This window comes from Coenobita brevimanus, chromosome 39 (assembly GCF_032717465.1).
Source record: "Coenobita brevimanus isolate Jiangsu-jjx chromosome 39, ASM3271746v2, whole genome shotgun sequence".
Taxonomy (NCBI): Eukaryota; Metazoa; Arthropoda; class Malacostraca; order Decapoda; family Coenobitidae; genus Coenobita; species Coenobita brevimanus.
The window spans coordinates 25,976,617-26,004,463 of NC_136992.1; the positions used below are offsets into that span (position 1 = coordinate 25,976,617).

The 27,847-nt window shown below is 42.9% G+C and overlaps 1 protein-coding gene and 1 non-coding gene across 2 annotated transcripts in view; both read right to left on the reverse strand.

Moving 5' to 3' along the window:
• Window positions 1-27,847, reverse strand: part of LOC145396824 (uncharacterized) — a 143,278-nt gene that overhangs the window by 17,931 nt on the left and 97,500 nt on the right. Inside the window, exons 13-17 of the mRNA XM_080270109.1 lie at window positions 23,457-24,165; window positions 11,972-12,060; window positions 11,470-11,614; window positions 3,783-3,999; window positions 2,725-2,875 (exon numbers count right to left, since the gene is read on the reverse strand). Coding sequence (XP_080126235.1) covers window positions 2,725-2,875; window positions 3,783-3,999; window positions 11,470-11,614; window positions 11,972-12,060; window positions 23,457-24,165 — 1,311 coding nt within the window. The remainder of the gene's footprint in view (window positions 1-2,724; window positions 2,876-3,782; window positions 4,000-11,469; window positions 11,615-11,971; window positions 12,061-23,456; window positions 24,166-27,847) is intronic.
• Window positions 22,708-22,826, reverse strand: LOC145396919 (5S ribosomal RNA). The gene has a single exon (XR_013896877.1). It is a non-coding gene; the product is annotated as a 5S ribosomal RNA (ribosomal RNA).

Consider the following 27,847-nt stretch of genomic DNA (forward strand, 5'->3'; position numbering starts at 1 on the left):
ACTCTCCCTTACTAATCTTTTCACCTCTCTCTTTCTTTCTACATATAACTCTCTCTTCCGCCTCTCAACTTCTTCCACGCCCCTATTTCTCATCCATTCATTGTATGCTTTCTTCTTTTGTGCCACAGCCTGTCTCACCTCTTCAGTCCACCACGCTGTTCCTTGCACCCCCCTCCGTCTTCTCTTCCTTCCACACACCACATCACATGCTGCACATATTTCTTCTGTAAATATCCTACACACACCTTCCACGTCTCCCATCTGCTCCAATTCATATTTGCCCAATCGTTCCTCCACTCCTCTCTTATACTCTGCCTTTTTCTCATCCACTTGTAACCTTTCCACTCTCCTTGCAACGACTCCTTCCTCTCGTCTTTCCCTTCTTCTATTCCTCCATCTTACTTGAATTCTAATTCTGGCCACCACCAAGCAGTGGTCAGAAAGTCCATTTCCCCAACCTCTATAAACTCTTGCATCCATTACACATCTTCGCATCCTTTCATCCACACATACATAATCGATCATTGCCTTCCTTTCATTCAGTTCACCACCCACCCTTCTCATCACTCGCCATGTATAGCTGTGGATCATTTTATGCCTGAAGAGGGTATTGGCTATCACCAACCCCCTCCCAGCACAAATGTCCACTAACGCACTCCCATTCTCATCTATCTCAGCAGGCACACCCCACTCACCAACCATTCCATCCACCTTCACATTCCCAACTTTACCATTCATATCACTGATCAAAACACTCTCTCATTCCTTCCAAACTTTTCCATGCGCACTTCTACATTTGTCCAGAACTCTTCTCTCACTCTTCTAGCATGATCTTGCGTTGGTGCATACACACACACAATCACCCACATTTGTATTCCAACTTTCAACTTTACCCACACAATCCTTGACCCAACTGATCCATACTGTCTTATGCTCCTCTTCCATCTTTTACTCACCACTATACATACTCTTTCCTTTGCCCTCTCATTCTCACCTACTCCTGCACATATACCCCATCCATACTCCCATTCTCTCACACTTTCTCCTCTCCATTTTGTTTCAGTTATTCCACATACATCCACTTTCGCACCCTCAAGCACCTGGACAATCTCTCTCTCTTTCACCTCATCATTCGCTCCCCTTACATTCCACGTTCCGATAACCATGTCCTTTGTCCGGTCCTTGGTCGTCATCGTTTGGTCAGTCCTTGTCCGAGGCTTATTGTTTGTTTTTTTAGTTAGTTGTTTTCCGGGGAGGGGCACTAACCCTCCGCCAACCCTCTTAGTCGCCTTTTACGACAAGCTGGGACACTGGGGGAGTATTCTTGAAAAATCCCCCTACTTTTCGTTACTTTTCGTTATAGGTAGTACAGACCCTTTGGCAGTTTGTGTTGGAGACAGAGGTGGTGGAGTTCACAATTTAACGTAACATTCTAAACAGTACCCAGTATTTATTTCACTGAACATTAACATATAATAAAAAAATAAAAATAATTTGGTTTTACGCCAGGTATCCCCGAAGGGCTAAGGCGTTGCCCCTGGATAGAGGACTTTGGACTGGAGCATGTAGCATTTTATGACCGGATGCCCTTCCTGATGTCTACCAATGACCCTTGGGTGGATTCGATCCTCCGACCCTTCGGTCAGAGTGGAGCGCTCGAACCCACTGAGCCACGGCTGCCTACTTAAATGTAATCACTATAACAGACTGCAGTGTAACACTTGCAGCAATAATAATACTGAACTTTACTCATGATCTCTTAATGCTAAGTCATGTGCACACACTTTTTTTTTTTTTTTTTTTTTCAAATTACAGTTTTCATCAACACACACACAGGCACTATTCGGTGTCTGTGCCAACAATACTTGAAGTGCTGACTATCTGAAGAGCTGTAGAAGCAGAATCACTGCTGGAACCAGGAGGAGGAATAGGCCAACGCCTTGGCATAGGTTTAAAGAAGTCACGAATCTTCACCTGCTTCTGCTGCGAATATTGGCAACGAATAACCAAGCCTCACAACTCCTTTACATGCGTATAAAAATTTTTTGCTTCTGCATCATCAACATAATCCAGCCAAGATATGACAACATCCATTGTTTCACAAACTTGGGATAATTTGTATGAATTCTTGCGTCCAACATCACTGTTCTCTTCCTCATTGTCGTCATCATCATCATCTTCATCTTTCTTCCCAGGCATGGACTCAGCAATCTCTTTTTCTGTTTGGTGATGATACCCAGGATTATCTGCATCTATTCCAAGCCACTGGATGGCATCATCATCATTAATATTCTTCTCACCAACTTTTTGCATAACTTCAAGATAATTTGAGACTTCAAAGCCAGTGAAATCAGGAAAGCAGCAGACTGGTGGCCACATGTCCGCTTGGCGCCACCCCTGTCCCCCTACCTCTGCATCTCGGCCTACTTACATACATGGTCTCGGCCTGAGTACGGTTTACCGAAGATCCCGTCTTCTAAAACTTCAACTTATGAAGGGTTTTCTGTATATATATATATATATATATATATATATGCCTCTAGCATTATGAACAGGTGACAGTCCATAAGAAGTGAAAGTGTCTGACAGTAAAAAATGGCAACTCTGACCTCATTAAGTATGCAATAAACACAATGATCCTGAGGACTTAAATGGAAAAAGGATTAAAAAAAAAAAAATCTATCTATCTATCTATCTACATACTGCATATTACAGTTAACTCACCATGAGACAGTTATCGTGGAATTCCGTGTTAGGAAAAACAAATGCGAGTGTGTCTGCAGGTGGTCCTACAGAGCAACTGGCCCTGTCAGCTCCACCACACCGACTCACCACGAAGAAATAGTCACTTGGCACAAGTGGCTTCACCTGGTTCCTGTAAATGCAAACATATTCAGCAAGTTCTGGCTATATGTCAGGAGCGTGTTCCCAAAATATTACAACTTTATCCAAGCAACCACTGAGGAAAATTGGCAAAACTAATTAACAGGCTTCACAAGTAGCAATGAAACTTTCTTGGCCAATCTTTTTGTAATTTACTATGGACCTGAGTTAAAAAAAAAAAAAAAAAAAAAAAAAAAAAAAAAAAAAACTAACATCAAAATTCCTTGCTGTGCAAAAATAACAGAAAAAAAAATACAACAAAGGCAGTTCTCTGTATGTTGCAAATGTGTATGAAAACATTAGAAATTCTGCTGTACTGTAAGTACTGTATACGTGACAAACTGGTGAATCTACTTTACAGGTAGAATTGGAACTTCAAAGGGCCATTTTTTTGTTATTTACTGTGAACTACACCTTCAGCTCAATAATGTAATTTTTTTCTTCCTATCAGCAGACAATTTTATTCAATTTAAGGAAGGATATGTAGTAGTGATGGTTAATTATAGCTGTAGCTAACCTATCCACTTCAAAAAGGTGTCCAATCATATGAATAAAATCATCTAGAGATAACAAAGTCAGACTACACAAGACAACTGGACTAGAGGTATTTCACATTAAGAAAAGATGGATAAAAAGCTGGCTTACAACAAAGCCTTATTATCCACAAACAAATACAGAATATGCATAATACACATCACCATTGTGTTGATCATCATATCATCCAGATCTCTCTCTCTCTTTTTTTTTTTTCCACCCATGGATGGTGTGAGGTAGGGTTCAGAAAGGAAGGAGAGAGACAATCAGGACAGAGGAAGAATTAATCAACAGCATATCCAGTAGAATGAGAACACAAGCATCCACTCACCAAACAAGTGCTACAAAGGCATATTACAACTTACAGTGTCTGTGAAATACCGTCCTGTATGCCATCCAAATCGTAATCAAAGACGGGTCCAGTGACAACATTAATGGATCTCCCTTCGCCATCTGCACCCACCCAAGAACGCATCGCCTCCACCATGGCCCGACGTGCACCGGTGAGATATCCCGATCGCATCCCAGCCAAGCTGGACAGCAGCCGACCTTCCGTTTTCAGCACTTCCTTGGTTTCCAGCTCTGTAAAGAAGACATTGAGAAAGAAAGAGAGAAAGAGCCCTCACTTAAATATTCTTCATTATGATGATTTTTTTTTTTTTTTTTAATACTGTAGTTAACTGTTGTGCCTCCGGTAACACAGACTTGTGTCCTGATTCCAGCCCAACATCCTCCTTTGGGGGGATGGGGAAGGAAATGGGGGGGGTTTTATATAACAGGCCTGCTCTGCCATCCTAGTGTAGTAATCCCTCAATTATCCAGACATCCACTATCAGAACAATCCATTATCAGGATGCTGTGATCAGGCTTTCAAAACCATTTGTACAGTTTTCCATTTTATCCGGGCAAGATGCTTGCGTCTAGGTGGAAATTATGGCAGCGCAAACATTTTCACCTGGCCAGGCAGGTTTTTTCCATGTCACTGCAGGGTATGGCCCTGCAGTGGTGACTGCTTGTCAGTGGTAGTAGTAGTAGTAGTTGTTCTCTAGGCAGTCTGGCCGAACAGCCTGGAGTCCGTAACGAAGGCCACGGCTGAGACCGGGCTTTCCCACAGAGCTCTCAAGGAGTGTATGTTGTGATGTTGGTGCAAGTGATTGTGTGCAATGCAGTCTTGCATAATGTGCTTAACAGTATGGGATGCTGCATTGCATCTTGGACAGGCATCAGCAAAGCCTCTCCTGGTAACTCATGAGGGCTGAATGATGCCCACATCTAAGCCTAACCAGGTGGACCCTGTCCTCATGAGGGAGGTAGGATTCAGAAGGGTGGACATCGGGTGGTAGGTGGGGGCACTCACCATCCACTCACTCAATGTAGTGCTGCTCTCGTGTGTCTGCCCTGTCCTTTCCTCCATCCTTCTTTCCTTCCATCTTCTTCAATCTTTCTTTCCTCGTCCTTCTGCCTACGGGTGGCTTTACACTCCCTCTTCTGTCTTTCATTCCTTCATTCTTTCCTCTTCCTTCTGCCTATGGGTGACTCTACACTGAGTGACAAGCCAAATGGCTTCCTGTACACCAGGAAACCATTTACTACGCTGGGTGATAACCATATAACCAAATTTTGGCCTCTGGTGGTTTAGTGGGTAATTATTGTGCTCCAATCGGATTGAGCCGGTGAAGGTTTATATCCAAGGGGTGGTTGGGGTTTATTGCTCACGTAATGCCACTCAGGGATGAGTGAGGTTGGCCACTCTCATCTTAAATGTCAGGACCAACTGCCCAGCCCTGAGCTTGTACGCTCCTCATGGGGCAACGTAGGATTGGATGATGGATGGATGGACATCGGGAGGGTCTGCATGCAGCTGGTTGTTGTCTCTGAGTAAATGAATGGAGTGGTGAATGATCTGAGCATGGATATGCTTCTGGAAGCTAGTTTGAGGTGGGCGAGGGGGGAGAGATGACAATATTTGTGTAGCTATGATATTGTGTGCTGGGTGATGTTTTGATGTTCCTTGGTGTGTGTGGATGTGCTGCTATGTAGTGTAGTGGATGGTGTGGGTTTGTGGAGGCTGCAGCAAGAATTTGTGGGCCTCTCGTGTCTAGATGATCCTTGACTTTGAGGACTTTGGTTTCTTGGTGTAGGTGGTTTGTAGGTGTAGTAGCTGTTCAGCCTGTGATTATTTTTTGGGCCTTGTTCTGTATGGTCTGTAGGGTGTTGTGCTGAGGTAAGAAGCCAAGCAGGGTTTGCATAATTCATCACTAAATGTATATATTGTCTGTATACTGTGGTGGTGGTTTCATTGTGTCTGAATGTTGTATGGGCAAGTGACCTTAGGGCATTTAGTCTTGGTGTTAATTTATTTTTAATGTTTGTGATTCATTGTTTAAATAACACTGATGTATTGTAGGCTACACCAAGGAGTGTGTGTGTGTGTGTGTGTGTGTGTGTGTGTGTGTGTGTGTGTGTGTGTGTGTGTGTGTGTGTGTGTGTGTGTGTGTGTCTGCACATGCGTGCGTGCGTGTTCGGAGAGTGTTGTTTATGGTGAGGTGTGGAATGTGACTATGTTCTGCTGTCCAGTTTATGAGAAGAGTCACTGTAGATTTGGCTGGGGCTATACTGAGTCTCTTTGTGGTGAACCATTTGTGTAGTGTGTTGAGGTAAAGTTGGAGGACGTGTACAGCTGTGTTTGTGTTTTGGTGTGTACATGTAAGTGTTGTGTTGTCTGCATAGGCAGCTATGTGTATCTGTGGTGTGTGGGCTGTGGGTACATCGTGCACGTATAGATTAAAGAGCGTAGGGGACAAAACAGATCTTTGAGGGATGCCGTTTGTGGAGTTTTCAATGACTGACTGGCAGATGTTACATGTGCACATCTGCCTGCTAAGTAGTTTGCCAGCCATCTTTTTGTGTTACTGTGTGTGTCTGTGTTGAATATTTTGTTTGTGAGGTTATGGCATTAAAAGTTTTGCTAATGTCAAGCGCCATTAGGACTGATCTGTGTGGTGGCCTAGCTTAATTGATGTCATCAAAAACTCTTTGTGTAAGGTCTGTAAGAAGAGTGTTGGAGGAATGCAGTGGCCTAAGACCATGTTGTGAAGGGGCTAGGGGGATGTGAGGTGTTACTAATTGTAATACTAGTCATTCAGTGACTTTGGAGGGGGTGCAGAGGAATGTGATGGGACGGTGTGAGAAAGGCAACGTGGTGTCTTTGCTGGGCTTGGGGATAGTGATGATAATACCATGCTTCCAGATGATGGGTATTATGTTGTGTGCGTAGCTTTAGTTTGATATGTTGGTGAGTGCTTGTATGCCTTGTGGTCCAAGATGTTTAACCCCTCCGTGGCCGAAGGCCCGGAATTTTCTGTGCACCCCAGGCCGACGCCGGGGCCATTTTTTTGAAGTTTCGAAAATTGATTTTTTTTTCTTGTCATATTGAAGAGAAAGTTCAGATGCACCTAACAGTGCAAATCCCAGCTTCCTAGACACATTTTGTGGCTTGCAATGAAGCACAGAAGTTGCAGAAATATCAGCAACCGATATCGCCGCCCAGGGGCGCTGCCGCATCACAACTGGGCAGGTGTTGTTATTTTTTTTTTTTTTACCTCTCAAAACAATGCGAATGGTGCTGAAATGTTGTGCATATATGAGATATGATGATATTGAATGATTTCAGTACATAATCTGTTAGGAATGGCTGGAAAAAAAAATGTTATGAATACATTTTCACCTTTTTGATATAAAATATATTTATGGTAGTTTTGAGTTATTTTTTTAAGTTATCATTGTGCCCATGCTTGGAAAAGGGAGCAAAAAAGTTGAATTTTCAGTCCTAAATAAGAAAACTGCACGTCCTCCAAGGCTAGACTTTACCACGGGAGAATAAAGTGGAGGGTCAGTCTGATTAGCAATACGGAAGGTGAGTCGCAACTTCCAGCTCCCACACCAAGAGCATGGCTAAAAATGGAATCGTAATGCAGTTTCAGAACTAAGAATAGGTCTAATTATTACGAATACAGACACAAAGCAGAAATAAATATGTTTACAGACGGGGGAAAAATTATTTTTTCTGTAATAACATGTTCATCTTCCTCTATCATTTTACCATCTTATTATCGCAATATATGTTGCTGTCTCGTAAACAGGGAGGTTGTGTGTGTTTTACAAGGGAGGAAAAAGATTGTATTTTCTGTCTGGGTCGAGATAATGGGTGTAACTATGTGTGTTTAGGCATGGCCATGAGCGAAAAAATCGTACACCCACTCGTCATGACAGCAGGTGGTGAACTGACAGATGATACGTGAGAGGGTGAAGTCAAGGTCAGTCTCATGTCCCAGATTTTCGTTCACTTCCCAAAAGTTTTCACAGTTTTCTACAAGTTGCATTGCATCAAATGATCTAAACCATTACAGCAAACCTGAGCAAATAGGTAACGATACCAAGACAATAATGTATTTTTCTCTTATTATCATGTCTTTTTTGTACGTGCCTGTATTAATTCATAATCGTAAACAGGTTGTTGTGTGTGTTTTGCAAGAGAGGACAAAGATGATATGTTCTGCCTGGGTTGATATAATGGGTGTAGTTGTGCTTGTTAAGGCATGGCCAGGAACGAAATATTCAAAAATTCACTCATCACAGCAGCAGGCTCTGAACTGCTTGATGGGGTGTATGGGAGTGTAGTGTAGGTCAGTGTGAAGACGTTCAGAACGTTCATTCACATCTCAAAAATTTTTGCAGTTTTTTACAGGCCGCGCTCAAACGATGTCGGCGGCCATTTATCGGCTAAACGTCATTCAACGCCGGCGGCCACAGAGGGGTTAAGCTGTATGTTGCTTATGTTGTCTGGGCCACAGGCAGATGAGTGCTTAAGGTTGCTAATGATGTGCTTCGTCTGGTTGTAAGTGAACAGTGCAAAGTCTGGGTCCGTTGGGAACTGTCTCTTGCGTCAGATCACACATCGGTCATCGTGATGGGGGTTCAGATGACTGATGTATGAAAGTGTTGATGAGAGTGTTTGCTTGTTGTTTGTTTGAAGGTATGGTGTCTTGTTGTGATGGCAGCGTGTGATTGTGTAGTGTTGCTGTTGGAGTGTGATGCTGTTTAGTGTTGAGTTTGCTGGTGTTTGTTTTGTGATCAAGTGTTTGGAGATAATCATTCAAATTTTGTTTGCTGCTCTGATATTTTATTGTTCATTTGAGTGTTGGGTGCTTGTATTTGTTGTACAGTGTCTTGTGTATGGGGTGCTGGGGAGTGTTGTGATGTGTCATGTTGACTGATGAGGCTTTGAATTTCTGGTGTGAAGTTGGGACTGTCTCTTTCTGTTGCCTCTAGGGATGTGTCTTGGGTCTGCATTTTGAAAGTGTGCATGGCGGTGTTGATGTTTGTGATGGGTGTACTGTTTAGTGTTTCAAACTGTTGTTCTGTTTCAGTTGTGAAGGCATCCCAGTTGGCTTGCTTATAATTAGTGTGTGTGTGTGTGTGTGTCTATGGCCTGCTGGGGTGATACTGATTTTGGTAGTGATGGTGATCAGGAGGTGGTCAGAGCCAGGGGTTTTGACCACTCTCCAGGATGTTGTAGGGGCGAGGTTTGGGGAGCAAAAGGTGATGTCTGGGGATGATGAGAGAAAGAGGGCTTGGTGTAGGATATGGGTGTGTTGATGGAGATTGTTGAGGATGAAACGATTATCTGCCTGGGACTGTAGTACCAGCCCTCTGTCTGTGTCCGGGTTGTTGACATGTCAGGCCAACACCTTGGTGTTGAAATCACCCAGGATGATGTTGGGTATGTTAGTGATGTGGTGTATTTGCAGAGAATAATTGTGTTGTACTATGGGGGTTGACTGGGGGGAATGTATGTATTGGCAACTGTTAGTGTGAGTTATTGCCAGTGTATATCTTAATTGACTGTATTTCTCTTGTGCCATGATTAAGTGATTTTAGACAGGAGAAAGGAGCCTGGATGATGATGATTTTTGTTGTGGTGTCATGTGGGGGGGGAGGGGTTTTGTGTGTGCACCAGTACCTGGAAAGTTGAGGGACTGGTGTACTAGGGTGATGAGTCCACCACCACTCCTGTCGGCCTGGTCTTGTCTGATGGTGGTGAAGTTATGAAATGTAGGTATTTTTTGTGCTTGTTTCTTGTAAGATGGCAATATATATGTTGTTTGATGAATTGTGTGAGCTTGTTTGTGGTTGATGGGTTTGCTTGACCATGGTAATTGCTTGGCTGTGGTTAATAGGTCTGCTTGACCAGAAAGAGTAGTGTAAAACTCCAGGAACAAATAGTGTTCCATGTACTGTTGTGGCCTTCAACAATGGCTTTCAAAGTTAGGGTATGTATGAAGGGGGTCAGGGGAGAAGTCCATTAGCAAGACAGATCCACAATCCAGACATGCCTTTGACACTATTATGTCAGATAACTGAGGGACTACTGTACAGTAATCCCTCCAAGATCCAAAGTAATAGAGCTAAAGGGATATCCGGGACTTGGTTTTGTTCGAGACACAGGAAAAATGCCCCTGGACAGGTACTTATAGACCCCAACCCAACTTAACTTTGAAAGCCACCTTAATAACCCCCTACAGGACATGCACAGCACCTATTTAAGACCCAATGCACCAAACATGAGACAAAAACCATGAAATAAATGAAAAGGAACCACAGAATAAGAAATCAGAAGTATGGAAAATATTTAACAGTGTACAGGGTACTTACAACAAATCCCCGTCCGTCATGAATATTAACCCGTCTCCTCTGTGGCTCTGACAGTTGTGAAGATGCACTTGTAGCATGTACAGTTATCCAGTCTTGTGCTGCACTTAATCCTTTGCACTCCGAATTATAATTGTTTAACACTGCACATTCTGTTCTTACTCATGCCACGCCAGCTGCAACACACCAGTGTTGCACTCTGCACTTAATCCTTTGCACTCTGAATTCTGATTTCTTAACACTGTACAACACTGGAAATTCCCATGTGGTCTAGTGGCGAGGTACTGCAGTTTATTCACGAAAATGAGCAGGTGGGGAGCTATGGCAACAAGTGTGCAGTCACAACGGTAGGTAGGCGGGAACTGGGGAGAATGAAGGAGAACTCTAGCAGACATCAACGGAACTACACACCAAAACACAGCTGCTTGTCGCAGTGTGGCAAACTCAAAGTGGGGTTTGAAAACATGATTTGGGCGTCGGCGTCTTACAGGGATTACCGTATATCTGTGCCACCATGAGAAGACAACAATCTTCAGCACTATAGTTTATTTCTGATAAAACCAATTTTCCTCAGCTAAGGAACACCCAACTGTATAAATGGGTTACCCTATTTAACCCTCGGATCTACTTTATATTTCTCTTACTATATCCAGACATTTACATTAAAATCAAGAGAATTTCTGAACTGGATGTGTTGGGTAGTTTTCATTTACCTCTTGAAAGCAAGGTCTCTCTTGAATTTGCAGAAAGAGCTAGTTTCATTTTGTTTCACTTCATTTATAATGGCTCCAACATACTTGCATTCATTAGCCTTGGTCACTTAATGCTACTCAATCTCTCACAGCCTCTCTATTCATACCCTTATCCCTAAAGTAACTAGGAACCTACATCTAGTGATGCTCTGCACCCTGGATGGAGCCAAGCAGCTGCAGCATCCACCTGGGAGCCGAACCTACTCACATTTTTCTGAAACTTGCTGTGGGGAAGGACCTCAGGGTGACCTTAGTGAGGCACTGTCACCCACATAGGGATGCCAGTTCCCTGCAAGGTGCTCACAGTGTGCTGTACCTATAGTAGGGACTCACAGAGGCAGTTGCATACCTATGGCTGACAGGTCTGCTCAGTCAGACAGACTGGGATTAAACAACAACAATAATGATAACTATAACAACACTAAGAATAAAAACCCCAAGCTTAATAAAATCATCACAAAATGACAAGAAAAAATATCATCATCATCATCATCCGGATCTCCTTTCCCATCCAAGGGCAGGGTGAGGAAGATATATACATATAAATAAAAATAATGTCTCTAGGATGAAGGGGTTACAGTGATATCACCTTCTGGAAATAGCTGCATCAGGGTGATGTTGTGTTCAGTGAAAGCCTCTGTTGTCAACATACGTTGGCATTGATCTTCTCCGGTCCGCTCAAGTCTTGGGTCCGCCTCCCAGCACCCTTCCCATCTCTCACCCACATTTGCATTCTTCAGTTTAGGTTGGGGAGAGGGGGAAAGGAAGTTAAAAAAAATAGGACATGGTTACAGGTAGTTCTCAGTTATAGCTGTTTTACTTAGATCTTTGCTGCTAAGATGCTGATAACCTAAAACATATCATTACCTTAAAGTTCCTTGTGATTCTTTACAAAGTTACTGTATTATGAACCATTTAAGAGGCCAGGTCATTTCATGGTATGGGCTCTTATGATTTTTACCTTACCATACTTTGCCTAAATTAATATGATTTAACTTAATTTACACTAACCTAACAAAACTCAACAATGTATAAGCAATTCAAATGACCCAACCTTAACCTACCTTCCCAGCCTACTCCCAACAACTAACCTGTTTTGTTTCACTCCAAGCAGCTTCCACAGATTGGTTGGTCAGTGTGAAGCTTGCCCACACTCCCAAGTTCAGTGTTTCATGCAACCCTGTGGATTGATGGTCATGTGATTAGAGAAGTGGCCTTCTGCCCAAAACAACACAAATTCCATCCCAGGGTGGGGAAGAAACTAGTACTTGCAAGCTACTGTAAGCTCAGGAAAACTAGCACATCAGCTTTATAAGACAAGAAAACATTTTAAGAGACTATTTTTTGTGGATTTAATAACACAAAAAGAACCAACAAAAGGTTACTTACAACAAGGTATTACTGTAATATTTATGTGTACAGTCATGAGCCATTATTTCTGCTTACCCTCTGCTTCTACCCCTGGCAGGAGAGAAGTCATGGCCAGGGTTTCAAACTGAATGAGCACATGTTCTGTGTTCAGGTGGTGTTTAAAGTTTTGATAGACTACACAAAGAATAATTCATGATTAAACTTCTACTCATGCAGTCTAAAGAAACTCCAAAGTACCAACAACAAGTCACAAGGAACAGTCGGTGATTACTTTGTAACCTGTGTGTCTACAAAAAAAAAATCAAACAATCAATAGCAGGTGTTTGTATGCTGTGAAACCTGGGACATGACTTCTTTTCAGCCTAGGGTTGGGGTTGTTGTTTTTGTTACTGCTGTTACTCAACCCCAGTCTGTCTGAGTGACCAGACCAATCGGCTGCACGTAAGTAACTGTCCCTACGGAGCTGTCCCATAGGTTCTTTACACAGTTGATATTGTGGCTGTGTCTTTGTGTTGCATGTGCTGTGCAGTGCTCCATTATGTGTGTTACATTGTGTAGGCCTATTCTACAAGCTGGGCACATGTCAACTGTGATTCCACCTACTCCAAACCTAAGCTGGTAGCTGAGGATGGCTGGGTGATGTCTTGCTCTGAGCCTTGCCATATATAGCATACAGTGATAGCCCAATTATCCGGGCTATATGGTGTAAAGGGGTGCCCGAATAGTCCGAAATCATGATTAATCTGGCGGAAATAAAACGTAAGTACAGTACTGTTAGGCTGATCTATTAACTCCTCAATGGCCATGGGTTCAGAAATTTGAGTGCTCCTCTGGCCAGCCCTGGACCATTTTTTCATAGTTCTAATATAAATTTCTTTTTCTTATAGATATGAAGAGAATCATCTGGCGCACTTGGAAACGTGTTTTTTAGCTTCCTAAACCCATCCTGTGACTCGTGGAAGAATTCATAAAATTATGGCGGATGCTCCATATGGACGAAAACATCCAAGATGAAGTGATCGCCTGACTGTTCAACATGATAGCGTAGGGTCATGTAAACATACCAGTGACCTTCGTTCCCTTCCCATAACTGTTTGCAGTTTTATAGCTTGTGCTAACTTGTCATCACTGACACCGGTACAGTAAAGCGTTATTCAACGCCAGCGGCTGTTAAGGGATTAAGGAACGTGATGATAATAACAGGGGGAATATTTTTTAGAAAGAAAAGGTAATTTATCACTCTGAAAATAGTCTGGGAAATACAGAAAACAAACTGGAGGAATATGAACTGAACTGGTAAGGTATTTTTGCAACTTAAAGTTAAGTGTACATTTAGTGCTTATTCTTTTGTTCATTCTTGTGTGTATGTATGAAAAAAGAGTATTGATACAAATCTTAACATACAGTATTCCATTAACCCCTTAACAGCCACTGACACTGAACAACACTTTACTATACCAGTGTCAGTTACGTCAAAGTAGCACGAGCTATAAAAAAACTGCAAACAATTAACGGAAGGGAATGAAGGTCACTTGTATGTTTACACAACCCTACGCTACCATCTCAAGCAGTCAGGCAGTCAATTCATCTCAGATGTTTTCACCCAAATAGCACATGCACTGTAATTTTATGAATTTTTCCGCGAATCATAGCTAATTACAAGATGGGTTTTGGAAGCTAAAAAACACATTGCCAAGTATGCTAGATGATTCTCTTTACGTCTGGGTGAAAAAGAAACTGACTTTAGAACTGAAAAAAATGGTCCCAGGGCCTGCCAGGGGAACATACAAATTTCTGAACCCAAGGTCACTGAGGGGTTAAGCCACACCTACGACTATTTGTTTCTGGTGCAATGGAAGAAACTAAACATACTCAAAAGTGGATTTTGTTTCCTAGTTTCACAACTGTTGGTTAGGTTAAATTATTAGGTACAGTAAAGCCAGGTTAGGTTAGATTAGGATTAGTTAAACACTTAGGTCAGGATAGTCCCTTCCACCATTATGCTGATGAATCAAACAAGAGCTGTCACAGCAGAATAGCTAAAAACAACACAGAAACAGATTTAACAAGAAACATTTATTTAACACCCCAGAAATAATCAGAAAAATATAACAGACTATCAGGAAGAAGAACTGATTTGGTAGGGTGCTTCTACTGCTTAAATTAAAGCGTGTTCAGCGAATGATCAACCAAGAGCATCTCTCTGGCGGTGGCTTTCCTTCCTTAACAACTGCCTCATCAAACTCCACAATACCACCCTCATGAGCGGGTCGTGAACAGGAGGCATGGGTGAGGGGTAGACTCAATTCTGCTTACATGTGGCTTGCTCGCTAGCGACCGGGCACCCGCAGTTTAAAAGGGAGCTATTGTACGGATATTTGTATTTATTACCGTACCACTGTATCATTCGGTCACGTCCCAGGTATGTCAAAATTCGGATATTCCAAACAGATAATCAAGGTTTAGGTTTCACTGTACTCTATCATATCTATTTAAAGACACCTCCAATGAGTGGATGTCAACAGGTGGGCTTGTAATACAGTCAGCTGACTGAGGTGCTGTACTGCCCTGAACATGAAGTATATCAATGTTTCTTTACTGCTGGTGTTGGAGTGTCTGGACACAAGATACCGTTGTAAAGGGTATTATGGTATCAGTGCAGTGACTGTTTAATATGCCTAGGTGTGCTATGCATCTGTCATGTAATGATAGGGGTGTTGCGCACTGGCAAAGGCTGCTACATAGAAATATATGCATCCCATATCAAGGCAGTCTCTGAGAGGGAGGCCATTAGTTTAGAAGTATAAGTGAGCCGTGGGAGTGGTCTTGGTGGTAATGCAAAGAGTGCTGTTCTGCAAGGTTTGCAGGGTGTGGTGAATGTTAGATAGGATGGGAACCCATGTTGAGAAGGCATAGGACAACAGAGATCTAATTTATTGTTGATAAAGCAAGGAGGGTACTGTATTTCTTTGTTGCCCAAAGTCTGGCCCTGTAGCTGCCCTAAGTGCACTTAGTCTTGGGATGCACCACCTCTTAATGTCATGTACATGGTCCCTGAAGATGAGTCCACAGTCATAAGTCATTGCAGGGATCTTAGTGAAGGATGCGTGTATGGAACATGTACACTGTTAAGTGTGGTGTGGAGGGAGTGCCTGTGTTCATGTTTACTGAAGGTGATGAGTGTAGTAGTGGATTTGGCTGGGGCGATTGTCAGCCTCGACCCAAGTCTGTAATGAGGTGTGTGGATGTTATGGTGATGTCATCTGCACATGAGGTAATGTTTGTGGGTGATTGGGGTGTGAAAATATCATGCACATAGAGGTTAAAGAGTGTGGGTGAAAGAAGGCCCTGTGAAACTTTGTTCAGGAAATTTTGTGTTCATGATGACTACACCGGTAAAGTAACATGCTTGTCTTCAAGACAAATAGCTGCCAAGCCAGCATTTGGTGTTTCTCTCTATATTTGTGCTGTATATCCTGGTGATTAGTTTGTGTCTGGGAATGGCATCAAAGGTTTTAATAATATCTAATGTTGTGAAAAATGTGCACTGTACAGGTGCCATGGAGTTGATGCTGTCAGATACTTGTTGCATGGGGTTAGTCAGTATGGTATTTGTAATTCTAAATCCTTGTTGTTTAGGAGCAAGGAGGACATGGTATGTGCCTATGTTAAGAATGTGGCATCCAGTTATTTTGGATTGTGTGCTACGTAGTGTTAAGAGTCTGTACAAAGAAGGGTGTGTTTGGTGCTTGTTTGGTTAAGCTACAGTGATTATTGTTCCATGTTTCCAGATATTAGGAATGCCACAATGTTTATATGAGTAGTAGGGTCTGGTTGCCTTGTGGTCCTACATGTTTCAGGTGCAGGTTGCTGATATTATCTGGTACTGTGCTTGTAGAGTTCTTTGTTTTCTTGATAATGTTATGTGTTTGTTCTGGAGTGAAAGGGGTTGCATTGTGATTGAGTGGAATGACTGCCTTTGTTAAGAAGGCTGATTTTAGACACAGTGCATGTTGGTGTTGACTTATGATTTGTGCAATGGTTCATGACTATGTTTGGCTGTTCTTTGTACGAAGGGATGTGTTTGTTACTTAAGGTGATGGTGGTGTAGGTCTTGGAGATCTATCTATCTACTGTCAGACGTCTTAATCCAGTAAGGGATGGCCACAAACAAATCGCCTCCATGTCGTCCTGTCCCCAGCCATTTCACTGCCCTGCTCCCAGCTCACACCCCCCTCTCTCATATACCTCTCCACTCCATCCCTCCATCTCATCCTTGGCCTACCCTTCCCTCTCCCCCCTTGCACCTACCTTACTCACATATACTCTCCTCATCAGTCTTTCACCCTCCATCCTCTCCACATGTCCAAACCACCTCAGTGTGTTTCTCCTAAAGTTTCCTATCACATCCACATCCACACCACAATGCTCATTCATTTCTTCATTTGTCAATCTGTCTCTCCATGTGACTCCACATGCTCCTCTCAAATAACTCATTTCCACTGCTCTCACTCTTGACTTGTGTCCCTCCAACAACGTCCAAGCTTCACTTCCATATGTTAGAGTTGGTATCACAATACTGTCATGTAGTAACTTTTTCACTTCCATGCTCACTTCCCTGTTTCTCATCACTGCTTTCAAAGAACCAGCAACCTTTCTTCCCTGTTGCACCCTTTCAAGCACTTCCCCCTCTAAACTTCCATCCTTACTCATCACACTACCCAAGTACTTAAACACACTCACAAACTTCCATTTCCTCCTCATCCAACCTCACTGTACATTCGATGACTTCATTTCCCTCAAAGACCATAACTTTATTCTTCCCTACATTCACCTTTAGATTCCGTTTCTTACACACTCTCCCAAACTCATCCACCAAACCTTGCAGCTCCCCTTCGTCTTCACTTAACAACACAATATCATCTGTAAACAACAGTACAGGGAGTTTCCAAACACTGCCCTCTCTCATTAGGGCCGCTCCAACATCCACTGCCCTACCATGTATCTCTTTTATATCCCCATCCATATACAGACTGAACAACCATGGAGACATGACACATCCTTCTTTCAATCCAACCTTCAAACAGAAAAATTCAATCAGCTCACCATCCACACACACTGCAGCCCTCGTACATACTTTTCATGGCCTTCATCAACTTCCCATCTACTCCATATATTCTTAATACTTTCCACAATCATTGTCTATCCACCGTCATATGCTTTCTCCAAATCTATGAAGGCCACATACAACGTCTTTCCTCTTTTCCATTAATGATCTAAGAATGAATATCTGATCTACACAACCTCTTCCCTTCCTAAAACCTCCCTGTTCTTCTCCAACTAATTCTTCTGTTATTTCCTCAACTCTGTCAATAAGTATCTTACCATATACTATTCCTATTACACTAAGAAGACAAGTGCCCCTTTGATTACCACACACTTCCTTTTCCCCTTTTCCTTTGTACAGGGGAATAATTATACCCGACTTCCAATCCTCCGGGACTCTGCCTTCCTCCCAGGCCAATCTGCACATCTTCCACATCTGTCCTACTACTATCTCTCCCCCATGCTTCAGCATTTCATCACACACTCCATCAATTCCTGGGGCTTTCCCCATTTTAACTTTCTTCATTGCTTCCACAAATTCCATCCTACTATTTCCTCCTCTCTTTTCACATCCCTCCTTCTCCCAGCCATTCCCCAGCCCCTAATACTTACATTACTTTCATTCTCTATGTTCAACAATTCCTTAGTGTTCCCTCCATCTGCTCACTTTTTCTCCCTTCTCCACTAGTAATCTACCATTTTTATCTTTCATTCCCCAGCTAACTTCTTTGGCACCGTGTCTAACTTTCTTTACCTCTTTTCAGAACAATTTTTACATTCCCTCCATTTTACACTCAAGTTCCTTCCAAATTCCTCATCCGCTCTCTTCTTACTCTCTCTTACTAATCTTTTCACCTCTTTCTTCCTCTCTACACATATAACTCTCTCTTCCATCTCTCAACTTCTTCCACGCCTCTGTTTCTCATCCACTCACTATATGCTTTCTTCTTTTTGCCAAAGCCTCTCTCATCTCTTCAGTCCACCATGCTGTTCCCTGCACCTCCTTTCGTCTTCTCTTCATCCCACACACCACCTCACATGCTGCACAGATTTCTTCTGTGAATATCTTGCACACACATTCCACGTCCCCCATCTACTCCAATCTATATTTACCCAATTGCTCTGCCACTTCCCTCTTATATTCTGCCTTTTTTCCATCCTCTTGTAACTTTTCCACTCTCCTCGTATGTACTACTTCCTCTTGTCCTTCCCTACTTCTATTTCTCCATTTTATTTGGACCTCTGACCACCACCAAGTGGTGGTCCGAAAGTCCACTCCCCCAACCTCTGAATGCTCTTGCATCCATTATACATCTTCTCAGCCTTTCATCCACACACACACACAATCAATCATTGCCTTCCGTTCATTCAGTTCACCACCCACCCTTCTCATCACTCACTGTGTATACCTGTGGATCATTTTGTGCCTGAAGAGGGTATTAGCTATCACCAACCCCCTCCCGGCACAACTGTCCACTAAAGCACTGCCATTCTGATCTATCTCTGCAGGCACACCCCACTCTCTAACTACCCCATCCACCTTCCCATTCCCTATCTTTCCATTCATATCTCCAATCAAAAACACTCTCTCATTCCTTTCAAACTTTTCCATGCATGCTTCCACATTTGTCTAAAACTCTTCTCTCACTCTGCCTGCACGATCTTGCATTGGCGCATACACGCACACAATCGCCCACATTCGTAGTCTAACTTTCAGTCTTACCCACACAATCCTCGAGCCAACTGATCCATACTCTCTTATATTCTCCTTCCATCTGTTACTCACAACAATACACACTCCTTCTTTTGCTCTCTCATTCTCACCTACTCCTGAGCATATACCCCTTCCATACTCCCATTCCTTCACACTCTCACCTCCCCATTTAGTTTCCGTTAACCCTCATACATCCACTTTCACACCCTCAAGCACCTGGACAATCTCTCCTTCATCTCATCATTTGCACCCCTTACATTCCAAGCTGCCATCCATATCGTGTCCTTTGTTCGGTCCTATGTCGTCAACTTTTGGTCAGTCCTGGTCCGAAGCTTCTTGTTCATATTTTTAGTTATTTGTTTTCTGGGGAAGGGAACTAACCCTCCCCTATCCCACTTGTGTCACGCAGAGATGCATGTTTGTAATTTAGTGATAATGTTAAGTATTTTGTAGAGCTAAGAAAGGTCTGTGGAGTGACTATGTGTTGTTGAAAAGGACTTCCAGTGTTCGATGATCTCAATGTTTAGTTCTTGGAGCCTTGTGATGGTGTCTTGTGAGTGTAGGAGAGGGGAGTTGTATTTAAGTTTGCCACGTAGTAGCAGTAGTAGTAGTAGTTAGTAGTAGTACTGTAGTAGTAGTAGTAGTAGTAGTAGTAGTAGCAGTAGTAGTAGTAGTTGTTGTTGTTCCCTAGGTCTCTGGCCGAACAGCCCCGAGTCCATAAGGAAGGCCATGGCCGAGACAGGGCTTTCCCACACAGCTCTCAAAAGGTGTATGTTGTGTTGTTGGCACAAGCGATTTTGTGCAATGCAGTCTTCCATAACGTGCTTAATAGTATGGGGTGCTGTACTGCATCCTGGACAGGTATCAGCTACTGAGCCATCCAGCCTCTTCTGATAACTCAAGAGGGCTGGATGATGCCCAAATCTCAGCCTGGCCAGGTGGACCCTGTCCTCATGAGGGAGGTAGGATTCAGAAGGATGGATATCAGGAAGCTGTGCATGCAGCTGGGTGTTGTCTTTAAGTGACTGAATGGAGCGGCGAGTGATCTGAGTATGGATATGCTTCTGGAAGCTGGCTTGAAGCAGGCGCAGGGGAAGAGATGACAGTATTTGTGTATGATATCGTGTGCTGGGTGTTGTTTTGATGTTCCTTGGTGTGTGTGGATTTGCTGCCATGTAGTGTAATTGATGATGTGGGTTTGTGGAGGCTGCAGCAAGAATTTGTGTGCCTCTCATGCAAGATGATCTTTGACTTTGAGGACTTTGGTTTCTTGGTGTAGGTGATCTGTAGGTGAAGTAGCTGTGCAGCCTGTGATTATTTTTAGGGCCTTGTTCTTATGGTCTGTAGGGTGTTGTAGTGTGTTTTAGCGAGGTTAGAAGCCCAAGCAGGGCTTGTACAATTCATCACTGAATGTATAGATTGGTTGTATACTGTCTGTCATGCTGTCTTATGAGGTGAGCAATCTCCAGTGCAAAGTCTGGATTGTCATGTCTTCTACTGTGTCATGCACTGTGGTGCTGTATGTCAGTGCTAAGTAAGATAATGTTGAACTTTGTACTGTGCCTATTAACCCGCCGCGTGCCGGACACCCCAAACATAAAATGGCATGCCAGTGCCGGCCAATTTTCATTTTCATTTTCATTTTTTTTTTTTCATTTTTTTTTTTTAAGGTTAAAATGATAGATTTTGATGTGAAAAAAATGAATACGACTCACCGGAGGCTAGATGTGTGTTTTCTGGAAGTCCCCTGTCCGCCCCTCAGATGTGGTTTCCCAGAAGAACTGCAGCAAAGGTCAGAGAAAACCTCATTTTCTATGAAGGTAAACTCAGGTATTCTGGCCAACGTTACTCTGGGAAGGTCTAGGAATGTTTTGAACACTTTTCAATTCACTTCATATGCATATATATATATATTTTTTTTCACTGGATTTCACACAGAAAACATCTTTTTTTCCCATATAAATCACTTAGTGCTGCAACACCTGTCACCTGTCACGTATCTCTCTCACTGCGCATCCTTCATCTTACATTTACGGTAACTTACGTACAACTTTACTTCACTATGTACTGCAATTACACTTACAGTAAATTATTTACAACATGCCCTCAGTAAACACATACACTGTAAAAGTATTTCTGAGTGACTGTGAATACATCATCTTACACTTAAGATAACATTACTTCATCACCTCCCTCATCCAAGGGCCATAGACACACGTGGGGGGAAGTGTGGGGAAGGAGGGAAAAGTCTCATTGGAGGTGCTGGGAAGTGTGGGGGATAGGGGAACACATTCCCTCGATGTGCTGGAAAATGTAGCAAAATGAGGAACACTTTCATCAGATGTGCTGGGTGTGGGGAATTGGGGAACACTTTCTGAGGATGTGCTGGGTGCAGGGAATAGGGGAACACTTTGTCCTGAGGTGCTAGGGCAGGCTGGGTCACGTGGGTGTGAGGGATAGCACGGGTGAGATGACTCACCCGTGTCCCCAGCCAGTGGAATATTCCCAAATCTCCCTCTCTTCCTCCTAACACTTCCAACCCCACGTGGGGAAATCCTCGGCTTCCCCAGCCACCCAGGAATACTAGAAGCATCATCTTCCTCCTCTGAATCCTCCTCCTCGTCAAGTAGGGCTATGCGACGACGTGCTGATGGCCTAGTCCCTCGGGTACTAGCATACCCCACATACCTGGATTTCCTTGGTGTGGGTATTTCCTCCTCACTAGTACTTTCATCTTCTGGTTGCACATAATCCTTATCTTGCACGTCGTTGTCAACGTCGCTTTCGCCAGTGTAGGGCACCTTCAGGAGCTCCTGATATGACTGCACAGCATGAGTCGTACAAGCAGAGTGAGGCAGAGCGAGGACGATGACTCAGCGTGTGGGTGTATAGGCTGAGCGCCTGAGGCAAGGTGGTGGAAGAGTTGACGTACATCCTCACCAATTTTTGCGCGCCTAGTTTGAAAATTGGGCTCTCCATGATTTTTGGAAAAAAATTGACGTTTTAAAACAGCACTGGCACTGAGCGCGTAGCTGCATAACGCCGTTTTAAAATGGCACTGGCACGGGGCAGGTTAAATGCTGGTGACAGGTGGGTTGTTTGGTGTGCTGAAGTGCTTTTCTGTTTCTTCAGCTAATTTTGTCCATTCTCTCTTGTAGTTTGTATGTGAGGCATGATCACTTGAGTCTGGATTATGTTCCTTTGGTGATAATGATAGGCAAATGATCTGCAGTTAATTTGGCATCCCATTGTCATGTGGTGTTGAGTCTGGAGAGGAGGAAGTGTAGTTTGCCTGATGTGGGATGAGGATGTATTGTGGGGTCAATGAGAATGTACAATTCGCTGAATTGTGAAGCAATGTCAAGGCCTCAGCAGATGCTTTGATTGTGTTTGTACCAGTCTGTGTTTTTAGCTCTTAAGTCCCCAGCAGTGACAGAGTTAGGTGCCTGTGTTAAGGGGAAGTACTAAGGGTTGTATTGTGCTGATACAGCATAGAAGGAGTCAGGGGAATGTTTTTCATTCATTCATTCATTGCCAGATGCCATGTATCCCAAACGGGGTGGCCAAGGGCTTAGAGTTAATTGTTTTACAGGGAGGGGCACTAATCCTCCACCAACCCCACTTGACACGTAGGGATGCCAACAGCATCTGGTGTTCCCAGGCGGTCACCAATCCAAGTACTAACCAGACCCAACGTTGCTTAACTTCGCTGATCGGACAGGAAGCGGTGTACTCAACGTGGTATGGCCGTTAAATGTAATTTTTTTTTCTTTGTGACCAGATTTGACACTGAGTGACTGTATTTTGAATGTTATGTCATTCTGGAAAAATGACTGTGTTGTTTGTCTTAAGCCTTTGTAGAGGAGGTAAAGGGTTATTGTTGTTGCTGTGGCCCAAGGCATATCTGGATGTGACCCTGGTGGCCCACAGGCTAAAGCTGACCTTCTCCAGCCATCCACCATCCTGCTTCTGGGGTACAAGAAAGAAGCTGAGGGATGTTTTTATAACCAGCAGTTTGTATCAGTACTTATGTAATAAAATACTCATCTCCAGCACCTGGGGTGAAGGGTTAACAGAAACTATGACTCATGATTGTACACACATTCAACATAATGCAATGAGTATTTATAAGTGAAGAAGCCTAAGTAATAGTCATATTCTAAATGCCAATGGAGATTTCACACCACCATTTCTTTGCTAATTTCATTCTGCACATATACCCTTGTATGTTCCTAGTGCAAATTATATCAGTACCAAAATGATATACTGTACTACAAACAGCATACAAGATAATACTGAGATTCAGAAGGCAAAATATATCACTAAGAAAGAGATGCTAAGAAGTCTCACATGCCACCTAACATATGGTCCTAACTGTTACTAACCAAGGACAAAACTGGAGTGGAGTAGAATCTTAAGGCTGCCTTGTATATCTGGCTGTGGGGTCAATCCAATGGTTTCCCAGGGGCAGTGGTCCTTCAGCATTCGAGTTTGTTCTTCCGGACTCAGATCTATAGTGGTGGGAGCAGGAGTTGTGGTGGTGGTGGTGGTGGTGGTGGTAGTGGTGGTTGTTGTGGTAGTTGTGGTTGTGGTGGTGGTAGTGGTATCATTACCAGTAGCTGCTGTGCTATTCTCTGTCTCATCATTTGGACTAATGGTTGTTGTCGTAGTGGTTATATTACTGCTAGTACTGGTAATATTACTTGTACTATTACTAGTGATATTAATAGTATTATCACCTAAGGTTGTGGTACCATTACTGCTATCAATGGTGCTACTATTACCATCATCAACTGGTGTGCTACTATTATCGTCACTAACTGGTGTGCTACTACTGATATCATCAACTGGTGCGCTACTACTGCTTACATTAGCTTCCTTGGCATCACTGTTTGAGCTAACAGCACTACTGCCACTAGTATCACCACCATTGTCACTATCATTGTTACTGTTGTCATTAGTGGTGTTGTTTGTGTTCTTATTAGCTTCATTATCATCAATGCTGCGCTTTTTCTTGCTGCTGCTGTTGCTGCTTTCCTGATCCCCACTGCTGCTGTTCACATTACTGCTGTTTGTGCTGGCCTCTACTGCTGGCTGTGAAAAAAAGAATATGGCTGATATTAGCACCTTCAATCTGATAACATGTGTGTTTTGTTTTTCCTATCTCCCAGCAATTTTATGCAGTTAAGGAATGACTATTCCAATTCCAACTGGAGGTGTTCAACACAGCCTTAATTATCCCTTTCATTATGAATAAATTCTTCCTTCTTTCCCCCCCCCCCAACTCTGGGCATAGGCTTTACAGCCTGCTATCAAGGCCCAGCAGTCCTCCTACATACCATACACCTCTACATGTCACCATTTCGGCGCTAACACCCACCGTCCATATTGAATACATGCTAGGGCTGTCTCATACAGGACTGGTGTATTGGTATTAAAGGGGGTATTTTTACGACATGTCGGCGGGTCTTCTGGTAGATCAGTAAAGCCTGATTTAATGAAATTCAAATCCTTAAACTGTTCCCTGCCCCAGCGGGGATTTGAACCCGGGTCCGTTAGGACTACAGGCCACCTCTCTACCGATTGAGCCACTGCCTCCCCCTAACAGTCATCTGGTACTGAACTGCATATTACTGTAGTACTAATATGTGTACCTCCAGGCTCAAATGAATGTGAGCCTGGTGGACTGCATTCTGAAGAACCCTACTTTTTTTTTTTTTTTTTTTTTTTTTTTTAATTCAAGGATGAAAGAAACAACAGCTAGAAGCCTGCAAGATTGCTCCCTCCAAGGAAAAATAAAAACCAAACAATAGAGGACCAAATTCAAGATCCATTCATATCAAGATGCCTGGACACACTGCATTTAAAAGACTGGAGGTCATAGGCAGTAGGAAATACAGACAGAGGAAGACAGTTAAAGAGCTGACCTGCAGCAAACATGAGGAAATGGGAGTAACAATTAACTCTTGCATTAGCTGGACAGAAAAGGTATGAGATTTTGCTGCTAGATGGGTGCTACACGCCTGCCGTACTGGTGGAGGGATGCACACAGACAGCTCAGAGAAGCAGTCCATCATCATCCTTTTGAAGAATGAAGAGGGGGATGAGAGACATTTGTTTAACTGAACAGTGGAGCATCTTGGTTATACTGTACTAGGATACTAGCACCACCACATGAGGGTGTCCCTCTCCAGCACCAGTGGATTGATTAACATGAAAATACATGGCTGGATTCAAGGCGTAAATATCCATAAATTACATGGCAGTCAGTTTTTGCTTCAGTCCCTACCTTCCCCTACAATATGACAAACAACCATCATATTTACAATCCTGGTTCCTCGTTCAGTCTGAGGTACAAACAGGCTGGCATAAAGGTCATGCCCTGATCTTAAACTCATGATACCATGTTGCATTTGAAGGAATCTATACACTAAGTATACTATGGCTTTTTCACTTCCATGCTCACTTCCCTGTTTCTTATCACTGCTTTCTAAGAACCAGCAACCTTTCTTCCCTGATGTACCCTTTCAAGCACTTCACCCTCTATACTTCCATCCTTACTCATCACAGTACCCTAGTACTTAAATGCACTCACATTTTCCATTTCCTCCTCGTCCAACCTCACTGTACATTCACTGACTGCACTTCTTTTGAAGACCATAACTTTACTCTTCCCTACATTCACCTTTAGATTCTGTTTCTTACACACTCTCCCAAACTCATTCACCAAGCCTTGCAGCTCCCCTTTGTCTTCACTTAACAACACAGTATCATCTGCAAACAACAGTAGAGGAAGCTTCCAAACACTGCCCTCCAACATCCACTGCCCTACCTTGTATCTCTTTTATAACCCCATCCATTTACAGATTGAACAACCATGGAGACATGACACATCCTTGTTTCAATCCAACCTTCAAACAGAAAAATTCACTCAGTTCACTATCCACACACACTGCAGCTTTAGCACCCTCATACATACATACATACATATATACTGCAATTCAAAATCAGCATGATTTTGCAGTCTGCCTCTAATATCACTACATCTCTTATGCACCCACTTACTGTAAATACTGCACAAAATGGAATTATTTCCCACACCTTCGTGCCAAACTATGCAAGGTCACACCCCTACTACTATGACAGTACTGTGCTGCCACCTGCCCTAGAAATCATCAGTTTTGTTTCATTTACAATTACTTCCAAACCCTTGTACAACTACCCCCTTCTATCTTTCCACTTCCTAAATCACTCCTCCACTACCTTCTCATTTTCTGCAATTAACATCAGATCATCAGCATATAACACCTCCCACGGGAATCAAGTTCTAAAGTCAAATGAGACAGCTTCATGCACCATAACAAACAATAAGGAGCTTAAAGCTAACGCCTGATGCACACCAACATTCAGAGAAAATTTATCGTTAAAATCTCTTTTCACTCCAACCTGAGTCTGAACACCGTCATACACTGCCATAACCAGTCTAACCATTCTTACTGCCCACCTAACCACCTCCCTTGGCACTCTGTCAAAAGCCTTCTCCAAATCAACAAAAGCAAAACACATCTACATATATATAATGACCTCTTAATTTATGCATGGGGTGTGTTCTTTTAATGGTTGTGTAATGTGAATGTCATGTAATTTAAACATAATTATCCCACAGAAAACAAAGGTAAATGAGGGGAATACAGTCTGTGGTTGTGAAACATTGAACTATTTACCATGTAGTACAAAGCATTTATGGTATTTATCACTCTGTACATGCAGGCATCTCTTACTTTATGATGTTTACAATACAGTTTTAATTACCTTGAAACTAAGGCATAGTTAGCTATTATGTTAACCATTTCTGCAAGCTAAAACAGCTGGCAAAACACAGCAATCTTCACATTGGCAAGTGATGTGATTTGTCCCGTCCTGCTTAACAACAACAAAGCAGGTGGAATTTGTCAGGGATCCTCCATGACAACTGGTGCTGTGCTTCTAACATCTATCTATCTATTGCCAGACGCCTCAATCCCATTTGGGGTGGCCACAAACAAATCGCCTCCAAGTTGCCCTGTCCCCCGCCATTTCACTGCCCTGTTCCCAACTCACACACCCCCTCTCTCATATACCTCTCCACCCCATCCCTCCATCTCATCCTCGGCCTCCCCCTCCCTCTTCCCCCCTCCACCTCACTCACACACTCTCTTTGTCAGTCTTTCACCCTCCATCCTCTCAACATGGCCAAACCACCTCAGTGTGTTCCTTATAACGCTTCCTATCACATCCACATCCACACCACAATGCTCCTTTATATGCTCATTCGTCAGCCTGTCTCTCCATGTGACTCCACAGGCTCCTCTTAAATAACTCATTTCCACTGCTTTCACTCTTGACTTGTGTCCTTCCAACAACGTCCAAGCTTCACTTCCATACGTTAGAGTTGGTATCACAATACTGTACTGTCATGTAGTAACTTTTTCACTTCCATGCTCACTTCCCTGTTTCTTATCACTGCTTTCAAAGAACCAGCAACCTAACATCCAGGTAATGAATTTTCCAAGTCTGGATGATAAACAGGGCATTACAAAATGTGTTTAAAACTGTTGTCTGCTGCTAGTCGTCAGCATTAAAAAAAAAAAAAAAAAAAAAAAAAAAAAAAAAAAATCTTTAAGAAGCACAAGTTTCAAACTTTATTTCAACTATACTTTTCATTATTATATATGCTCCAAAATAATATTTTACTTACAATTACAAAACTGATATTAAGCTCGCTTGTGTACCAACT